The sequence below is a fragment of the Haematobia irritans genome, chromosome 1 (genome assembly GCF_050003625.1).
Source record: "Haematobia irritans isolate KBUSLIRL chromosome 1, ASM5000362v1, whole genome shotgun sequence".
In the NCBI taxonomy this organism is placed as follows: Eukaryota; Metazoa; Arthropoda; class Insecta; order Diptera; family Muscidae; genus Haematobia; species Haematobia irritans.
This window is the reverse complement of record NC_134397.1, coordinates 156092376-156112444: the sequence shown is the minus strand read 5'-3', so window position 1 is coordinate 156112444 and position 20069 is coordinate 156092376. Positions and strand designations below refer to the sequence as shown.

Genomic DNA, 20069 nt, shown 5'->3' with positions numbered 1-20069 from the left:
GCAGCCAACCTGTTAGGTCTCATGACGATCTTATGTTACAAGATCAGTTGGCGTCCTGCATCAATGGTTTCCGGAAAAACAATTGATTTTGGACCACCTTCACGAAATTCCTCGAGGTTGAATTCACCATACCATAAACACTGTTCCTTGACAGAACTCCATGGCCAAAAATTTGAATTAAGTTTATCAATTGTTGAGTTATGTTAATTCATGTTGAAAGTTATAATAATTGCACGAAAATGTTTATGATTTAATTTCATGTTTTGGATGAGATGAATCTGTTCAGTTGCTGTCAACAACTCTAATAGCGCTGATATGTCAAAACTTTCTGAGGACGTATAACCTCAAAAGTTTCAATCTTTATGATAGAACCATCAGTTGGGAGATTGCAACACTAGGATTGCCCAATCTCGAAATATAAAGGGAAATTCTCGTATTGTCGGGCACTGTTTCGATTACCCAAGAGCTAAAGATTGGAAAATATAACTGTTGGGAATATTTTAAATAAGGCTGGATACGAAAAGAAGCTCGGTGTATGGCAGTCATACTAGTTAATATAACGAACCTCATGGACCGAATTTCCTGCGAATCGCTGCTGAGAAGCAAAATAATGAAAAGTGGCATTCAAGCTGAAATGCTAGCTCACCGAGTTTCGACCAGTAAAGCGGTGAGCATGCCGAAGAGATAGCCAAAATAGGATATAGCTACTATGTGTTGCTCCCATAGTCCAAACCTCGGTACACCCAGAGAAGGAATATGATCATCTCAAACATGTTTTAAGAGCAAAATGTTATTTTTGGGTGGTGACCATGTAACATGGTTTTCGCAACCATGTTATTTTCTCGGGAATCATGTATCTGATTTCGGCAAGCAGGTTATATTTGACGAGAAAATAACATTTTAGTGATAAACATGTTACATGATCATCATACAAAAATGACATTTTGCTCTTGAAACATGATTGAGGTGATCATATTCCTTCTCTGCGTGTACTTTAATGACAACAATTGGATCGTCAGATGTAAACAATCGGCCATAAGTTGCCAGCTTTGGTCTATAGAAAAGAAATTGTCCTCCATCGAAATAACGATCAGCCACACATATAGATAAGGACTCCTCAGAAGTCCCGGGAGCTTGTTTGGAATGTTCTTAAGCATCAAATTCTCATTTTGTGGTTACAATAGAGTCCAGCGATAATTATATAAGTTTGAAATAGGTTTTCATATATTCAGCTCTTCACAATTTTACTAAAATTTGTCTTTATTCCCAGATCTTATGCTATACAATGAATCATACATTCCGAGTTAAACTGAACTTTTGCAAATAACTATAAATTCTTTTTAGCAATTTGATATTTAACTATAAAATTATGTATGACAAGATGTATCAATACAAACTATTTATTTGCATTTTTTGTTTGTCCACTGAGCCCAATAAATAATATATATACAATAATATTTATAAATATTAATAACCACATGGGATAGGAAGATAGATAGGCGATGGATTCATATTTACAATATTCCTCCTTCACACTCGTTGTGTGTAATGAATTATAGATGAAATGGAAATTAAATTGTAAAAGACATTGCAAGACTTTCACAAGATATCCTTTGGCATTGTATGTCGTCATGTTTATTATAAGAAACATATTGAAGCAATATTGTATCCTTGGAGTTTATGGAATTCTTTTAAATTAACACAATTATAAATGTCAACAACACTCCATAAATATTTACAGTAGAAAAATTGCAATGATTTCAATGTTTGCCACATGGAATTTTATGAAATATCATTTGCAAAGAGGTAAATTTCAACTAACATAAGACTTTAGTTTTTTGTTGTTGTTGTTGTTTAATTTCTTGTAGTTGGAATAATGGAAACAATAGAATTTAATTTCATTGTTTCTGTCCTATGGGTAGGAAGGCAATGTATATACAGTTTATCAATTGATACAAAATTTTTAAAATCTATAAGTAAGTTAACATGAACATATTTTGAAGATTATCGAAATCTCTATAAAGCAAAGGATATGTTTTTGTTTGAAGGGCCTGAAGATGATTATCAGTTTAAAAAGACAAAAACAAAGCAAAGATATTGATTACTTAAATTGATATTATTGGCATGTGAAAGCTTTTGCAAATACATATATAATTAAATCTATGAATTTTCGTATTGACATGTAATATTTTTGAAAAGAGATTTTAGTAATACGAAGACTATGTTTTGTGGATCTTAACTAAGAAGTACTTCACAAATTTTCTATAGAAATAAAATTTTGGCAAAATTTTCTACAGAAATAACATTTTGACAAAATTTCTATAGAAATAAATTTAAAAAAAAAAATCTTCTACATAAATAAATTTTTGAGAACATTTTTTTTGGAGATAACACTTTGACAAAATTTTCTATCGAAATAAAATCTTGACAAAATTTTCTACAAAAATAAAATTTTGACAAAATTTTCTATAGAAATAAAATTTTGACAAAATTTTCTATAGAAATAAAATGTTGACAAAAATTTTCTATAGAAATAAAATTTTGATAAAATTTTAAATAGAAATAAAATTTGACAAAAATTTCTATAGAAATAAAATTTTGACAAATCTTTCTATAGAAATAAAATTTTGACAACATTTTCTATAGAGATAAAATTTTGACAAAATTTTCTATAGAAATAAAATTTTGACCAAATTTTTTATAGAGATAAAATTTTGACAAAATTTTCTATAGAAATAAAATTTTGACAAAATTGTCTATTGATATAAAATTTTGACAAAATTTTCTATAGAAATAAAATTTTGACAAAATTTTATATAGAAGTAAAATTTTACCAACATTTTCTATAGAAATAAAATGTTGACAAAATTTCCTATAGAAATAAAATATTGACAAAATTTTCTATAGAAATACAATTTTGACAAAATTTTCTGCAGACATAAAATTTTTACAAAATTTTCTTTAGAAAAAAAATTTCCAAAAATTTTTTATAGAAATAAAATTTTGCAAAAATTTTCTATAGAGATAAAATTTTGACAAAATTTTCTTTAGAGATAAAATTTTGACAAAATTTTCTATAGAAATAAAATTGTAACAACAAAATTTTCTACAGGAAAAAAATTTTGACAAAATTGTCTTTAGAAATAAAATTTTGACAAACCTTTCTATAGAAATAAAATTTTGACAAAATTTTCTATAGAAATAAAATTTTGACAAAATTTTCTATAGAGATAAATTTTTGACAAAAATTTCTATAGAAATAAAATTTTGACAAAATTTTCTATAGAAATAAAATATTGACAAAATGTTTTATAGAAATACAATTTTGACAAAGTTTGCTATGGAAATAAAATGTTGACAAAATTTTCTATATAGATAAAATTTTGACAAAATTTTCTATATAGATAAAATTTTGACAAAATTTTCTATAGAGTTAAAATTTTGACAAAATTTTCTATAGAAATAAAATTTCGACAAAATTTTCTATAGAGATAAAATTTCGACAAAATTTTCTATAGAGATAAAATTTTGACACAATTTTCCATAGAGATAAAATGTTGACAAAATTTTCTATAGAGACAAAATTTTCTATAGAGATAAAATTTTGACAAAATTTTATATAGAGATAAAATTTTAACAAAATTTTCTAGAGATAAAATTTTGACAAAATTTTCTATTGAAATAATATTTTTACAAAATTTTCTATAGAAGTATTTTTACAAAAGTTTCTATAGAAGTATTTTTACAAAATTTTCTATAGAAGTATTTTTACAAAATTTTCTATAGAAATAATGTTTTTACAAAATTTTCTATAGAAATAAAATTTAACAAAATTTTCTATAATTTTGACAAAGTATCTATAGACATAAAATTTTGACAAAATTTCTATAGAAATAAAATTTTGACAAAATTTTCTATAGAAATAAAAAATTCAGAAAATTTTCTAGTGAAATAAAAATTTGACTAAATTTTCTGTATAAATAAAAATTTGACAAAATTTTCTATAGAAATAAAATATTGACAAAATGTTCTATAGAAGTAAAATTTTGAACAAAATTTTCTGTAGAAATAAAATTTCGACAAGATTTTCAATAAAAATAAAATTTTGACAAAATTTTCTATAGAAAAAAAATTTTCTTTAGAAAAAAAATGCATAAATTTTCTATAGAAATAAAATTTTGCAAAAATTTTCTATAGAAATAAAAATTTTGCAACAATGTTCTATAGAAATAAAATTTCGAAAAAATTTTCTATAGAAATAAAATTTTGGCAAAATTTTCTTTGGAAATAAAATTTTGACAAAATTTTCTATAGAGATAAAATTTTGACCAAATTTTTTATAGAGATAAAATTTTGACAAAATTTTCTATAGAAATAAAATTTTGACAAAATTGTCTATTGATATAAAATGTTGACAAAATTTTCTATAGAAATAAAATTTTGACAAAATTTTATATAGAAATAAAATTTTGACAAAATTTTCTATAGAAGTAAAATTTTACCAACATTTTCTATAGAAATAAAATTTTGGCAAAATTTTCTATAGAAATAAAATATTGACAAAATTTTCTATAGAAATACAATTTTGGCAAAGTTGTCTATGGAAATAAAATGTTGACAAAACTTTCTGCAGAAATAAAATTTTTACAAAATTTTCTTCAGAAATAAAACTTTGACAAAGTTTTCTATAGAAATAAAATTTTGACAAAATTTTCTATAGAGATAAAATTTTGACACAATTTTCTATAGAAACAAAATTTTGACAAAATTTTCTATAGAAATAAAATATTTCCAAAATGTTCTATAGAAATACAATTTTGACAAAGTTTGCTATGGAAATAAAATGTTGACAAAATTTTCTATATAGATAAAATTTTGACAAAATTTTCTATAGAGCTAAAATTTTGACAAAATTTTCTATAGAAATAAAATTTCGACAAAATTTTCTATAGAGATAAAATTTCGACAAAATTTTCTATAGAGATAAAATTTTGACACAATTTTCTATAGAGATAAAATGTTGACAATTTTTTCTATAGAGACAAAATTTTCTATAGAGATAAAATTTTGACAAAATTTTCTATAGAGATAAAATTTTAACAAAATTTTCTAGAGATAAAATTTTGACAAAATTTTCTATTGAAATAATATTTTTACAAAATTTTCTATAGAAGTATTTTTACAAAATTTTCTATAGAAATAAAATTTAACAAAATTTTCCATAGAAATAATATTTTTACAAAATTTTCTATAGAAATAAAATTTAACAAAATTTTCTATAGAAATAAAATTTTGACAAAATTTCTATAGACATAAAATTTTGACAAAATTTCTATAGAAATAAAATTTTGATAAAATTTTCTATAGAAATAAAAATTTCAGAAAATTTTCTAGTGAAATAAAAATTTGACTAAATTTTCTGTATAAATAAAAATTTGACAAAATTTTCTATAGAAATAAAATATTGACAAAATGTTCTATAGAAATAAAATTTTGAACAAAATTTTCTGTAGAAAAAAATGTTGCCATTTTCTATAGAAATAAAATTTTGACAAAATTGGCTATAGAAATAAAATTTTGAAAATTTTCTATAGAAATAAAATGTTGACCAAATTGTCTATAAAAATAAAATTTTGACAAATTTTTCTATAGAAAGAAAATTTTGACAAATTTTTCTAAAGAAATAAAATTTTGACAAATATTTCTATAGAAATAAATTTTCGACAAAATTTCCTATAGAAATAAAATTTTGACACAATTTTCTATAGAGAATAAACTTTGACAAAATTGTCTATAGAAATAAAATTTTGACAAAATTTTCTAAGAAATATTCTGAATCCCGTCAACGATTCATGTCTTAAAAAGAAAATCTGTCATCAAGAAGTCTCATTTATTTTTCAATCAAAAACACATAGTCTTTAAAGCTCAATTACCTACACTCCAAAATTAAATTACATCATTTCAATGGAAAGTACGCACTTCAATTGCCCTATAATAGTCACGAACCTACCGCGTCTCATACCCACGATGTGTTCACAATGAGAAAATATGTTATTTTAATTTCATATAAAAATATACCCTTTAAGTGGGGTGGTGGAGCAAATCTATGTACATGTAACCTTACATTATTCCATTCAAAAAGGATTTGTATACAATTACCAAGGATTTCTAACCACATCAACGTTGCTATCGTCATCAGAAACATTTAAATCTTTGCTACACTTTGCCGCTGAGAACGATGACGTAGGTACTGCAGTTGAATGGTGAGGAAGGAAGCACATGTAAAGTGATGATGGTTACATTGAGGATAGTGGTAAATTTATTCATTCCATGTAGAGATTCTGTGCCCTCTTACTTTAGTTTAAAAAAAACACACACACAGGGTTGAAGGTTAAAATTTTATATAATTTTTTGCGCCAGGAATACATGTGTAGTAAATAGACTAATTTAATATATGATGAAATTTAATATACATCTTCACAGAAAAAATATCAACAAAATATTTCCAATTAAAAAGTTAATTGAAGCCGAAACCTTTTTCAATTAAAAATTTATTTGATGCAGTTAACTTTTTAATCAAACTAGAAATATAAAGTCAATTAGGTCAATGATTGAAAAATTTTAAAAAATTTAATAAAAACATTAATTGATACATTTAACTGTTTAACCAAACTAGGAAAACTAACGGCCATTTTCATGTATCTCCGTTAGACTTTAACTCCCAGTTAACATAAAGTAAAATCGAAATATCTTCTCTCCGGTTAACATTAACTGAAAAAATTTTAGCAGTAAAGTTCCTAACTGGCATATGGAATATATAGACATGATGACAGACATGTCCATAGTACGGTTTAAAAGTTCGTTAGCTAACGTAGCACTAACGGAACTTCCTGAAAATGGGGGTAAATCAGTTAAAAATTATTTTTTTTTTTTAATTTTTAATAAAAAAATTGATAGAATCACAATGATTTTAATCAAAATAAAAACACAAAAACAGTTAAGAAAGTGATTGAAAATAGTTACGACTTTAATTAAAAAAATAATTGATACATCATTTTTAAATCAAACTAACAACACTGAGTTAGTCAAGAAAATTAACAATTTAATTAAAAAAAAAATTAATCGATGTCGATTGCAAACCATAATTTATTGTTCAACATATTTTATTAAAAAGTTTAACGAAGTAATTAAATGAATCTATCACAAAACTGATCGAGTTTTCCAATCGACATCAATTAAATTTTTTATTGAATCAAGTAAAAAATTTATTAATTTTTGCTATCAACATCAATTAGATTTTTAATTGAATCAATTAGAAAATTAATTGAAATGTTCAAATCGAAGCAATTAATTTTTTAATCAATTATTATTTTGTTATCAATTAAATCTGTGATTTATACTATCATTTTCGTGATTGAAGACATTTCAATTAAAGAATTAATTGGATCAACTAATTTCGTGATTGAATCAGTTTTTTTTGTGTGCGTTTATAGGAAATTGAAACTGCACCGAAAATCTTTCCAACCAATTTATTTATATAGAAAAACATCGATTTTACTATAAAAAGTTTTTATTAGGCCTGAATTTATTTCAAGGGAATATTAACGAAGTTTTTCATCACAATATAACCAAAACCACAATTTCATAAATATAATGAAATGTTTCATGATTCTCAATGATAATTTTTTCCTTGTAAGCACCCTAAACGTCCTAATGTACACCATTCAAAAGGGTAAAAGTCAACTTACAAGTACCACACCAGGATTCATAATACAGATGGTAATCACGATGAAAACGACTACATATACATATATGATGAATATGAGGGCTTCAATTAACCAACTATGGAAAACCGAATAAGGAGAGATATGCTGCAAATCATAGAATTAATTGGAATTCTAAAAAAACATCAAGAATATGAAATATTTTTATACCCTCCATCATAGGATGGGGGTATATTAACTTTGTCATTCCGTTTGTAACACATCGAAATATTGCTCTAAGACCCCATAAAGTATATATATTCTGGGTCGTGGTGAAATTCTGAGTCGATCTAAGCATGTCCGTCCGTCCGTCCGTCTGTTGAAATCACGCTAACTTCCGATCGAAACAAGCTATCGACTTTAAACTTGGCACAAGTAGTTGTTATCGATGTAGGTCGGATTGAAAATCCGATATTGAAAATGGGCCATATCGGTCCACTTTTACGTATAGCCCCCATATAAAGGGACCCTCAGATTTGGCTTGTGGAGCCTGTAACAGAAGCATATTTCATCCGATCCGGCTGAAATTTGGTATATGGTGTTGGTATATGGTCTCTAACAACCATGCAAAAACTGGTCCACGTCAGTCCATAATTATATATAGCCCCCATATAAACCGATCCCCAGATTTGGCTTGCGGAGCCTAAAAGAGAAGCAAATTTCATCCGATCCGGCTGAAATTTGGTACATGATGTTGGTTATGGTCTCTAACAACCATGCAAAAATTGGTCCACATCGGTCCATAATTATATATAGACCCCATATAAACCGATCTCCAGATTTGGCTTGCGAAGCCTCAAAGAGAAGAAAATTTCAACCGATCCGGCTGAAATTTGGTACATGGTATTGGTATATGGTCTCTAACAACCGTGCAAAAATTGGTCCACATCGGTCCATAATTATATATAGCGCCCATATAAACCGATCCCCAGATTTGGGTTGTGGAGTCTCCAAGAGAAGCAAATTTCATCCAATCCGGTTGTAATTTGGAACATGGTGTTAGTATATGATCTCTAACAACCGTGGCAGAATTGGTCCATATCGGTCCATAATTATATATAGCCCCCATATAAAACGTTCTCCAGATTTGACCTCCGGAGCCTCTTGGAGGAGCAAAATTCATCCGATCCGGTTCACATTAGGAACGTGGTGTTAGTATATGGTCGCTAACAACCATACCAAAATTGATCCAATCACACAAAAATTGGACCACATCAGTTCATAATCATGGTTGCCGCTAGAGCCAAAAATAATCTACCAACATTTTATTTCTATAGAAAATTTTGTCAAAATTTTATTTCTAGAGAAAATTTTGTTAAAATTTTATTCGGTTCATAATAAAATTTTCATCATTGTCTGAATTTTATTTCTATAGAAAATTTTGTCAAAATTTTACTTCTATAGAAAATTTTGTTCAAATTTTATTCGGTTCATAATCATGGTTGCCACTCGAGCCAAAAATAATCTACCAAGATTTTATTTCTATAGAAAATTTTGTCAAAAGTTTATTTCTATAGAAAATTTTGTTAAAATTTTATTTCTGTAAAAATTTTTGTCAAAATTTTCTTTCTATAGAAAATTTTGTGAAAATTTTTATTTTTATAGAAAATTTTGTGAAAATTTTATTTCTATAGAAAATTTTGTTAAAATTTTATTTCTGTAGAAAATTTTGTAAAAATTTTATGTCTACTTTGTCAAACTGAATTATATACGTATTGGATCGATCTTTTTTGATTTAATATATACCACGTATGGACTTACATACAATTTAGAAGATGGTGTTAGGAGGTTTTAAGATACCTTGCCATCGGCAAGCGTTACCGCAACTTAAGTAATTCGATTCTGGATGGCAGTGTTTAGAAGAAGTTTCTACGCAATCCATGATGGAGGGTACATAAGCTTCGGCCTGACCGAACTTACGGCCGTATATACTTGTTTTTTTTTAGTTTCTCACTTGACTCATTTTTTATATATGGATGATGTTAACTTGTTTTGTTGCCTGTGGTAGTAGTCAGTACATTAGTATGTGTATGTGAATTTATGTAAACATACATCCATCAGCACATTTAATTAATTGCCTTAATTAAATTGCATTAAAAGAAATGTTTTTTTTATTTAGGATAACATAGAAAATTTTCCCAGATAAAGAGAGAACTTTGGAGCTATTTTATATGTTATGCACAGATACCATTAGGTAAACTACAAAGTATTTAGTCTAACTTAAAGTTTTCAAAGCGGACTTGTCAAATGGCTTCTTGGAAATTACCTCTAACCATCCTTACCACTTTTCACTTATGCCAGGCTCTTCTGGTGAAGACGGCTTCGATCTTCTCGAATGAAACTATAAGTGCACAGATAGTATACCAACCCAAATCGTGGTAGTATAAATCCTCTACTGTTTCTACAATAAGCTTAACTTCTCTAACCCATAGTAGACACCATGTGGGAGCTGAACTCCTCTAAAGCCACAATCAGTAGCTTTACTCCTCTAGATCCACTACTGGGACCTTAACTCTTCTAAATTCACTATTAAGAGCTTAATGCCTCTAGAAACCTGATCTTTAGTTGAACATAGTTCAACTCCTCTTTCGACCTCTTGCCCACTCGCCACTGGTCACTTGCTTAGTGGATGTGTGCGGATAGGTCATTTCTATCGACAACATTCAATTCATGCGAGAGAAGCTAATTCTCAACCAATTCATCGCACGGATGGCTTATATTGTTGACCTTTGGCAACCAAGTGTAACATAGACGGGTATAGGCGACTGAATGTGACATTGGATAATAACAACATCGTACTGTATACAGATATATGCTAATCGTTCTACGGAAGGTTAATGCACATCGTTCTGCTCGTAGTTCGGTTATAATTTTGGCGTCGTCTGAGGAATTTATTCCCAGACGCGAAATAAATAGTACGACTGAGACTTTAGGGTCTACAGTTAGCTCGTAGATTAGATAGTAGTAGTAGTTTGCATGAGAGTTGTCACTACGAGTAATACTAAAACCGGATTTCCAACCAGAAGCTGATCCCGACTCCGCAACTACTATCATGCACTTCCGATACCGAAGCTTACACCACACCGCTTGTACAACGATCAACTGTAGCAACACGAAGGCAAAAGCAGGGAATAACTTTCATCAACGAGCAACGAACCTATATTCACATCAACCATTGATCACCAACGAACAGAACTTCTCCTCAATAATCGGTCAAAACACCAGCGAATCATTGAACACACGAGGTTTCTACGGATCGTCAACAAACCATCAACAAACAAGGACCGACGTTCTCATCAATCACCCATCATTAGGTTCGGTTAGGTGGCAGCCCGATGTATCAGGCTCACTTAGACTAAAGGGTGATACGGTCAAAATTTGGTCAAGGGAAAACGCGTGTAAATCGGTGAAACCGTTTATTTAAAAAATCAAATTAAATTTCTTTTTCAAGTTCAATTAGTATAAAATTCAGGAAAAATATTCAGTTAGGCTTTCGCTTTTCCAAATCCGAATTGTCGGGCCTCACGCTTGACACCTGCCGCCAGATTTTGTACAGCCACCTTGTCCACCTTCTTCGCCGCAGAAAGCCAGTTTGCCTTGAACTGCTGCTCGTCTTTAGCAGTTTTTTTTTGGTCTTCTTTAGGTTCCGCTTGACAATAGCCCAGTATTTCTCAATTGGGCGGAGCTCTGGCGTGTTGGGAGGGTTCTTGTCCTTGGGAACCACCTGCACATTGTTGGCGGCGTACCACTCCATGGCATTTTTACCGTAATGGCAAGATGCCAAATCCGTCCAAAACAGTACGGAACAACCGTGTTTCTTCAGGAAAGGCAGCAGACGTTTATTCAAACACTCTTTTCTTGGTTGACAGTCCCGGAAGCTATGAAAATGCTGCTTTTCAAGCCACAGGTACAGATGGCTTGCCAAACCAGATATTTCTTTGTGAACTTTGACAGTTTTATGTGCTTGAAAATATCTGCTACATTTCCCCTTCCTTTTGCCATATAAAACTCCTGTCCCGGAAGCTGCTTGTAGTCGGCTTTGACGTAGGTTTCGTCGTCCATTACAACACAGTCAAACTTCGTCAGCATCGTTGTGTACAGCCTCCGGGATCGCGCTTTGGCCGTCGTATTTTGTTTATCATCGCGATTTGGAGTCACTACCTTCTTGTAAGTCGATAGTCCGGCTCGTTTTTTGGCTCGATGCACGGTTGTAGACGATACACCCAGCTTATTTGTGGCATCTCGGAGAGAGAGGTTAGGGTTTCGCTTGAAACTACCGGCAACTCTCTTTGTCGTCTCAGCGGCTCTCGGTTTTCGATTTCCCCCCGATCCAGACTTCCTGGCTGTCGGCAAACGTTCCCCAAACACTTTAATTACATTTGTAACGGTTGATTTGGCAACTTTTAGCGATTTTGCCAGCTTTGCGTGCGAGTAGCTCGGATTTTCGCGATGCGCTAGCAAAATTTTGATACGCTGCTCTTCTTGCTTGGACGGCATTTTGACAACTGAAGAGTGAATTCCAAAATCAAAATAGGAGCAACATTCTACACACACACACCTTCAAAATTAAATGCAAAATTGAAAAAAATACGTCAAGTTTATATTGACCAAATTTTGACCGTAAAACCCTTTAGATAGTAGTAGTAGCTTGCATGAGAGTCGTCACTAATACTAAAACCGGATTTCCAACCAGAAGCTGATCCCGACTCCGCAACGACTATCATGCACTTCCGATACCGAAGCTTACACCACACCGCTTGTACAACGATCAACTGTAGCAACACGAAGGCAAAAGCAGGAAACAACTTTCATCAACGAGCAACGAACCTATATTCACACCAACGAACGAAACTTCTCCTCAATAACGGGTCAAAACACCAGCGAATCATTGAACACACGACATCATGATCATCCAACGAATCGAGGTTTCCCACGTCTACGGATCGTCAACAAACCATCAACAAACGAGGACCGACGTTCTCATCAATCACCCATCATTAACGAACCGATCTTCTCATCGACTATCAATCAACGAACCCAAATTCCCATAACTACGAACTACCGATAGTTTTTCGAGCATCCCGAGAGTGATAGAGCGAAATAGTGAGCCATTCGTCGCATCTGTGGTCTCCGAGCCGACTACACACTACAATTTGCCACAGCCGAAGTTACCTATCTCATAAACAGTGCGAAACCAGCCAAAGCGCTGGGTCCCGACGGAATCTCTATGCTAATGCTGGATCACCTTGGAATACTGGGAGTTGAGTACTTGACCAGACTCCTCAATTTGGCCTTGGAATCGCTCATTATACCCGATGTTTGGAAAATGGGTAGAGTGATTCCACTACTGAAACAAGGAAAAGACTCGATCAAGGGTGAATCGTACAGACCGATTTCCTTTTTCTCGCCAGCAGCCAAGACAGTTGAGGCTACTATACTCCTCCCAAGCCGTGTGGAGAATTTTTCCGCTGCCAACATGGATTCCGCAAAGTACAAAGGCTTTGCATGACATTTCAACATATATAAACAGGGGATTCAAGCCGTGTCATCGGACGGTCCTCGTGGCGCTTGACATATCGAAGGCATTCGATACGGTCAACCAGGCCAAATTCTTCGAGAACGTCGAGAATACGTCCCAACCGACGGGAACCAAGCGTTGGTCTCTAAATGTGGAGTTTAGGGACAAGAAGTCAAGACCCCGTAGTGTGAAACAGGGAGTTCTCAATGGTGGGGGGGGGATATCTCCGGCACTGTTCAATCTTTACCTGTCCTCTCTTCCACAGCCTCCTGACGACGGCGAGATTGTATCTTATGCGTACAATCACGGCATTCGGGCCCATTGTTGATGACATTCGCCAGTTATTTCACTGCGAGAAATTTGAAGATATCCGCCACCAAATCCACAGCCACACTATTCACTACATGGACGGCAGAAGTACGCAGGCAGTTGAATATTAATGTCGATGGCGAAACGGTTCCGACCCCAAGTTCCTCGGGGTTCTGCGACAGTATGTCTCCGCAGCACACCCCTGAATCACCATTATGTGGAGACAAAGATCATCCCTACATGTTGTCAAAGCAATATCTCCTGGGTTGTTATCGTAGTAATCATTAAAATATCATCTCATGGATAAACAATCACCACACAGGTATGTAAGGGTTGTTATTCATCATCTAGAGCGCGAGATCTAGCGCTAGGAAAGAGAGCCTCAAGATCAAGCAGCGTACAAGGCAGGTCTGACCAGGATTCATGAAGATACTGTAGCTTAATCGGTGAGAAGGTACGAGGTTAATCCTATTCTCGAAGTCCGACGATCGCCCATACCACCGGAGGAAAGAAACCTCCCACGACAGACTAGGGTAGTTAAGATCAGGCTTGTGCAGCCGCCTCAATTCCTATCTATCAGTGATTGAAGGCAGCGTGGCTGACGTGTGTCCTCTAACCACCTGCAAACCGACCAACACCTCACCTTAACGAAGATACCAGTTGCCGATCATCTACAAATCGATGAAATCCTGAGTTTCTGCCCCCATCAGACTCTGATCATACTAGAGAAATTATCATATATCACAATTACCGAATTGATTAATATTTAACTCGAGAGAGAAAAACACAACATGCGTTGAATTTTGCTGTGAATAAAAATGCCAACAACGTACGGGTTACGCCAGTATGTATTTCAGTTCAAGTAAATTGGTCTAGAAGATTTTGTCCTGGTGATTAAATAAAATCTCCCATTGGTTAGCACAGAACAAAGTCACAGTGATCCGTCTTTATGAAGCTCCAACAATTAACAGAGCTCTGCTTTTATGAAGCTCTGTTAACATTTAACAGAGACTATGATTTTTCATCTCATACAGATATTCTGACCATGCCCTAGAAGTTTCTTAAAAATCATCTTTAAATTTCAGATTATCTTTACGAACCATATTCTTCCAATGTATAATTAAAATTAAAATAAAAATATATATATTTATGTCTAACCTATTCCCTTTCTCTCTTTTCAGCTCATCATTAAATGTATTAACATAGATCATAGGATACCGAATCCAAAGACAGCCAAATGTTCATAAATGATGCCCGAAATTGAATGTGACGTGGGTGCAGCTACAGATATGGTCAGTGGAGCTGCACATGTACCCGTTTTCGAAACGACTGTGGCACAAAAATATTACAACAGTCAACAGGCGACAACGCATCAACAGCCAACTCAGCAACAATTGCATCATCATTATCAACAACAGCAGCAGCAACACGCGCAACAATCTCAATATCCCCTAGTCCAGTCGCACTATAGCGAAGGAGCAGATTTCAAATTTACCGAAGAAGAAAAACAACGCCAGAAATTGCAGCAATCGGCTCAATATAAAATGGCCACTAGTTCATATGTCTATAGAAGTCCTTTGACCATACCTCCAACAGCAGCAGCGGCAATGTATGAAAATATTCCACACAATAATACCGGTAATAGCCTTTCCAGCAGCAACAATAACAATAATAATTTGGCGGAAGCCTATAATAACAATTATCATCCTCATCATCATCAGCTACAACATACAATAGCAGCCCTTACTAGTCACATGACGGCAGCCGCACCAGTACCCGCCGCCGCCACCAATTCTTCAAATCCACCTACAACACCTATGGCAACAGGTGCCACCACTATGGCAGATTCAGTGGCTGCCAATCACCACAGCAGCAAGGAGAAATCAAATGAAACGACGACATTTTTGCAAAAATCTCTGGAGGCTCCCCCTTTAACGAAAAATTCCAATTATACCAACGGCTATGGTACAAATGTGGCCAGCAGTGGAGCTTTGGGTTCGGCATATGGGAGTGGTGTCGCGAATAAAACGCTCACAACCGCTTCTCCACCTCCTATTGGTGTACAAGCAAAAACCCCACAAATGAGGCAAAATCTCTCGCCCACCGCTTCCGCAGAGGCTCATTTAAGTACAACGAATATGGCATCGCCAGCTACATGGCATCCGCATGTCTATGCCCGCCCACCAACACGTCCCACCCCCCATACCATAGCCGATATCTTGGGTTTACCCGATTTAGCTGTCACCATGAATACCAACAACAACAACAGCTCTCATCATCAAATGACAGCGACCACCATTCCCAGTCACACTACGAATGCTATGATTTCACGCGATCCCCACGACGAATCATCGAACTCATCGGCCACTACACTACCCCCAGCACCCGCCAAATCGCCCAAGAGTATTTTACGCAATTTCCAGCAGCAATACTCTCAACAGATTACTGCCTACGATCAAAATCAAGCACGAAGTGCTTCGGCTAGTGATACGAGTGAAGATGATAATGTTTCTGCTGCCGGGGGTGTTATGACAGGCGGAAGAATTAGTGGTGCTGGTGGTGTAGGCATTGGTGCCAGTAGTGTGGCGGCGACATCGTTGACCGCAGCCAACGCCATCGTTGCCACCTCGAATGATTTATTAGAGCATGACCAGCCGTTAAATTTGTGCGTAGCCAAAAAGGCGAGAGATTCGTTATCCCCACCACCTGCTGTCAAACAAAATCAAATTTTGGGTGTTGTCAATAGCTCGGATCGTGAGAAATCACTGCTGGGTAAACACCTAAAGAAAGGTAAGTGCAAATGAATTCAAAAGAAAATTATTTGTAATCTTTTGGATCTCTTTGAATCTTTTTTTAATTAAAAATTTGTATAATGAGCTGTTATATTGGATTTTTACTTTAAAGATCTCATCGAAGAATTTTGAGGTCAGCTTTTGTAGTTGGCACCATTTAAAATAATTCATAAAGGCACATTTGGTGTAGAAAATAGATTTGAAAAGCCAAATTGGATAAAAATAGTGGCTTTTATGCACCTAAGAAGTAGAATCGGAAAATTTGGAAAATAAGGGGTTTATACCAAAATATAAACCAATAATCCTGGCCGCTTCCATTCTATCAAAAAATCAAATCTGCAGAAATTTGTGGAAGGTTAATTATGAGCGTGTACAGATCGTCATGTTTACCGCACCATCGATAGTAGATCAAGAAACAATTGAAACAATGGCATGTATCCGACGAATGAGCTGCAAAAATACTAAAGACTAACTCACTGTCTTCTTTCTTCTAAAGGATAATGCTGAACACTGGCACAGATAGTAACACGAGTCTACCATAACTTCTGGGTCCAGACCATGGTTGCCACTCGTGCCAAAATTAATCTACCAAAATTTTAAGAAAATTTTACCAAATATGAATCAAATCTATAGAAAATTTGCTCAAAATTTTATTATTAAATTTTGCCACAATTTTATTTCTACAGAAAATTTTCTAAAATTTTTTTATAGAAAATTTTGTCACAATTTAATATATATATAACATTTTGTCAAACTATTATTTCTATAAAAACTTTTCTCAAAATTTTGTTTCTATAGAAAATTTTCTCAAAATTTTGTTTCTATAGAAAATTTTCTCAAAATTTTATTTTTATAGATAATTTTGTCAACATTTTATTTGTATAAAAAATTTTGTCAAATTTTTATTTCTATAGAAAATTTTGTCAAAATTTTATTTCTATAGAAATTTTGTCAAAATTTTATTTCTATAGAAAATTTTGTCAAAATTTTATTTCTATAGAAAATTTTGTCAAAATTTTATTTCTATAGAAAATTTTGTCAAATTTTTATTCTGTAAAAAATTTTGTCAACATTTTATTTCTATAGAAGATTTTGTCAAAATATTATTTCTATAGATTTTGTCAACATTTTATTTCTATAGATTTTGCCAAAAATTTATTTCAGGAGTAAATTTTGTCAATATTTTATTTCTACAGAAAATTTTCTCAAAATTTTATATCTATAAAAAATTTTCTCAAAATTTTGTTTCTATAGACAATTTTTTCAAAATTTTATCTTTATCGAAAATTTTGTCAAAATTTAATATCTATATAAAATTTTGTCAAACTTTTATTTCTATAGAAAATTTTGTCAGAATTTTATTTCTATAGAAAATTTTCTCAAAATTTAATTTCTATAGAAAATTTTGTCAAACTTTTATTACTATAGAAAATTTTGTCAAAATTTTATTTCAATAGAAAATTTTCTAAAATTTTATTTTTATAGAAAATTTTTCAAAATTTTATTTTTATTTTATTTGTATAAAAAATTTTGTAAAATTTTTATTTCTATAGAAAATTTTGTCAGAATTTTATTTCTATAGAAAATTTTCTCAAAATTTAATTTCTATAGAAAATTTTGTCAAACTTTTATTTCTATAGAAAATTTTGTCAAAATTTTATTTTTATCGAATATTTGGTCAAAATTTAATATCTATATAAAATTTTGTCAAACTTTTATTTCTATAGAAAATGTCAGAATTTTATTTCTATAGAAAATTTTCTCAAAATTTAATTTCTATAGAAAATTTTGTCAAACTTTTATTTCTATAGAAAATTTTGTCAAAATTTTATTTCAATAGAAAATTTTCTAAAATTTTATTTTTATAGAAAGTTTTGTCACAATTTAATATCTATATAAAATTTTGTCAAACTTTTATTTCTATAGAAACCTTTCTCAAAATGTTATTTTTATGGAAAATTTTGTCAAAATGTTATTTCTATAGAAAATATTGTCAAAATTTTATTTCTATAGAAAATTTTCTCAAAATTTTATTTCTATAGAAAACTTTCTCAAAATTTTATTTCTATAGAAAATTTTGTCAAAATGTTATTTCTATAGAAAATATTGTCAAAATTTTATTTCTATGGAAGATTTTGTCAAAATTTTATTTCTATAGAAAATTTTGTCAAATTTTTATTCTGTAAAAAATTTTGTCAACATTTTATTTCTATAGAAAATTTTGTAAAAATTTTATTTCTATAGATTTTGTCAAAATTTTATTTCTTTAGATTTTGTCAACATTTTATTTCTATAGATTTTGTCAAAATTTTATTTCTATAGAAGTTTTTGTCATATTTTTTTTTCAAGAGCAAATTGTCAAAATTTTTTTTCAGGAGAAAATTTTGTCAAACTTTTATTTCTATAGCAAATTTTGTCAGAATTTTATTTCTATAGAAAATTTTCTCAAAATTTAATTTCTATAGAAAATTTTGTCAAACTTTTATTTTTATATAAAATTTTGTCAACATTTAATACCTATATAAAATTTTGTCAAAATTTAATATCTATATAAAATTTTGTCAGAATTTTATTTCTATAGAAAATTTTGTCAAAATTTAATTTCTATAGAAAATTTTGTCAAACTTTTATTTCTATAGAAAATTTTGTCAAAATTTTATTTCAATAGAAAATTTTCTTAAAATTTTATTTCTATAAAAAATTTTTTAAAAAATTTTTTTCTATAGAAATTTTTATCAAAATTTTATTTCTATAGAAAATTATGTAAAAATTTTATTTCTATAGAAAATTTTTTCAAAATTTTATTTCTATAGATTTTGTAAAAATTTTATTTCTATAGATTTTGTCACAATTTTATTTCTGTAGAAGATTTTGTCATAATTTTTTTCAAGAGTAAATTGTCAAAATTTTATTTCTACAGAAAATTTTCTCAAAATTTCATTTCTATAGAAAATTTTGTCAGAATTTTATTTCTATAGAAAATTTTCTCAAAATTTAATTTCTATAGAAAATTTTGTCAAACTTTTATTTTTATATAAAATTTTGTCAAAATTTAATATCTATATAAAATTTTGTCAGAATTTTATTTCTATAGAAAATTTTGTCAAAATTTAATTTCTATAGAAAATTTTGTCAAACTTTTATTTCTATAGAAAATTTTGTCAAAATTTTATTTCAATAGAAAATTTTCTTAAAATTTTATTTCTATTAAATTTTTTTTTTTAAATTTTGTTTCTATAGAAATTTTTATCAAAATTTTATTTATATAGAAATTTTTTTCAAAATTTTATTTTTATAAAAAAATTTTCTCAAAATTGTATTTCGAAGGGAACATTTTCTCAAAATTTTATTTCTATAGAAAATTTTCTCAAAATGTTATTTGTATAGAAAATTTTCTCAAAATGTTATTTCTATAGAAAATTTTCTCAAAATTTTATTTTTATAGATAATTTTGTCAAAATTTTATTTGTGTAGAAAATTTTGTCAAAATTTAGGTTCCACAGAAAATTTTGTCAAAATTTTATTTCTAAAGAAAATGTTCTCAAAATTTTATTTCTATAAAAAATTTTTCAAAAATTTATTTCTATAGAAAATTTTCTCAAAATTTTATTTCTAAAGAAATTTTTTTCAAAATTTTATCTCTATAGAAAATTTTCTCAAAATATTATTTCCATATAGAAAATTTTC

At 30.5% G+C, this 20069-nt stretch overlaps 1 protein-coding gene across 1 annotated transcript in view; it reads left to right on the top strand.

Annotated features, from left to right (window-relative positions):
* Positions 1–20069, top strand: part of NK7.1 (homeobox protein NK7.1) — a 334376-nt gene that overhangs the window by 181350 nt on the left and 132957 nt on the right. The window contains exon 3 of the mRNA XM_075292004.1: positions 14772–16380. Coding sequence (XP_075148119.1) covers positions 14838–16380 — 1543 coding nt within the window. The 5' untranslated portion in view covers positions 14772–14837. The remainder of the gene's footprint in view (positions 1–14771; positions 16381–20069) is intronic.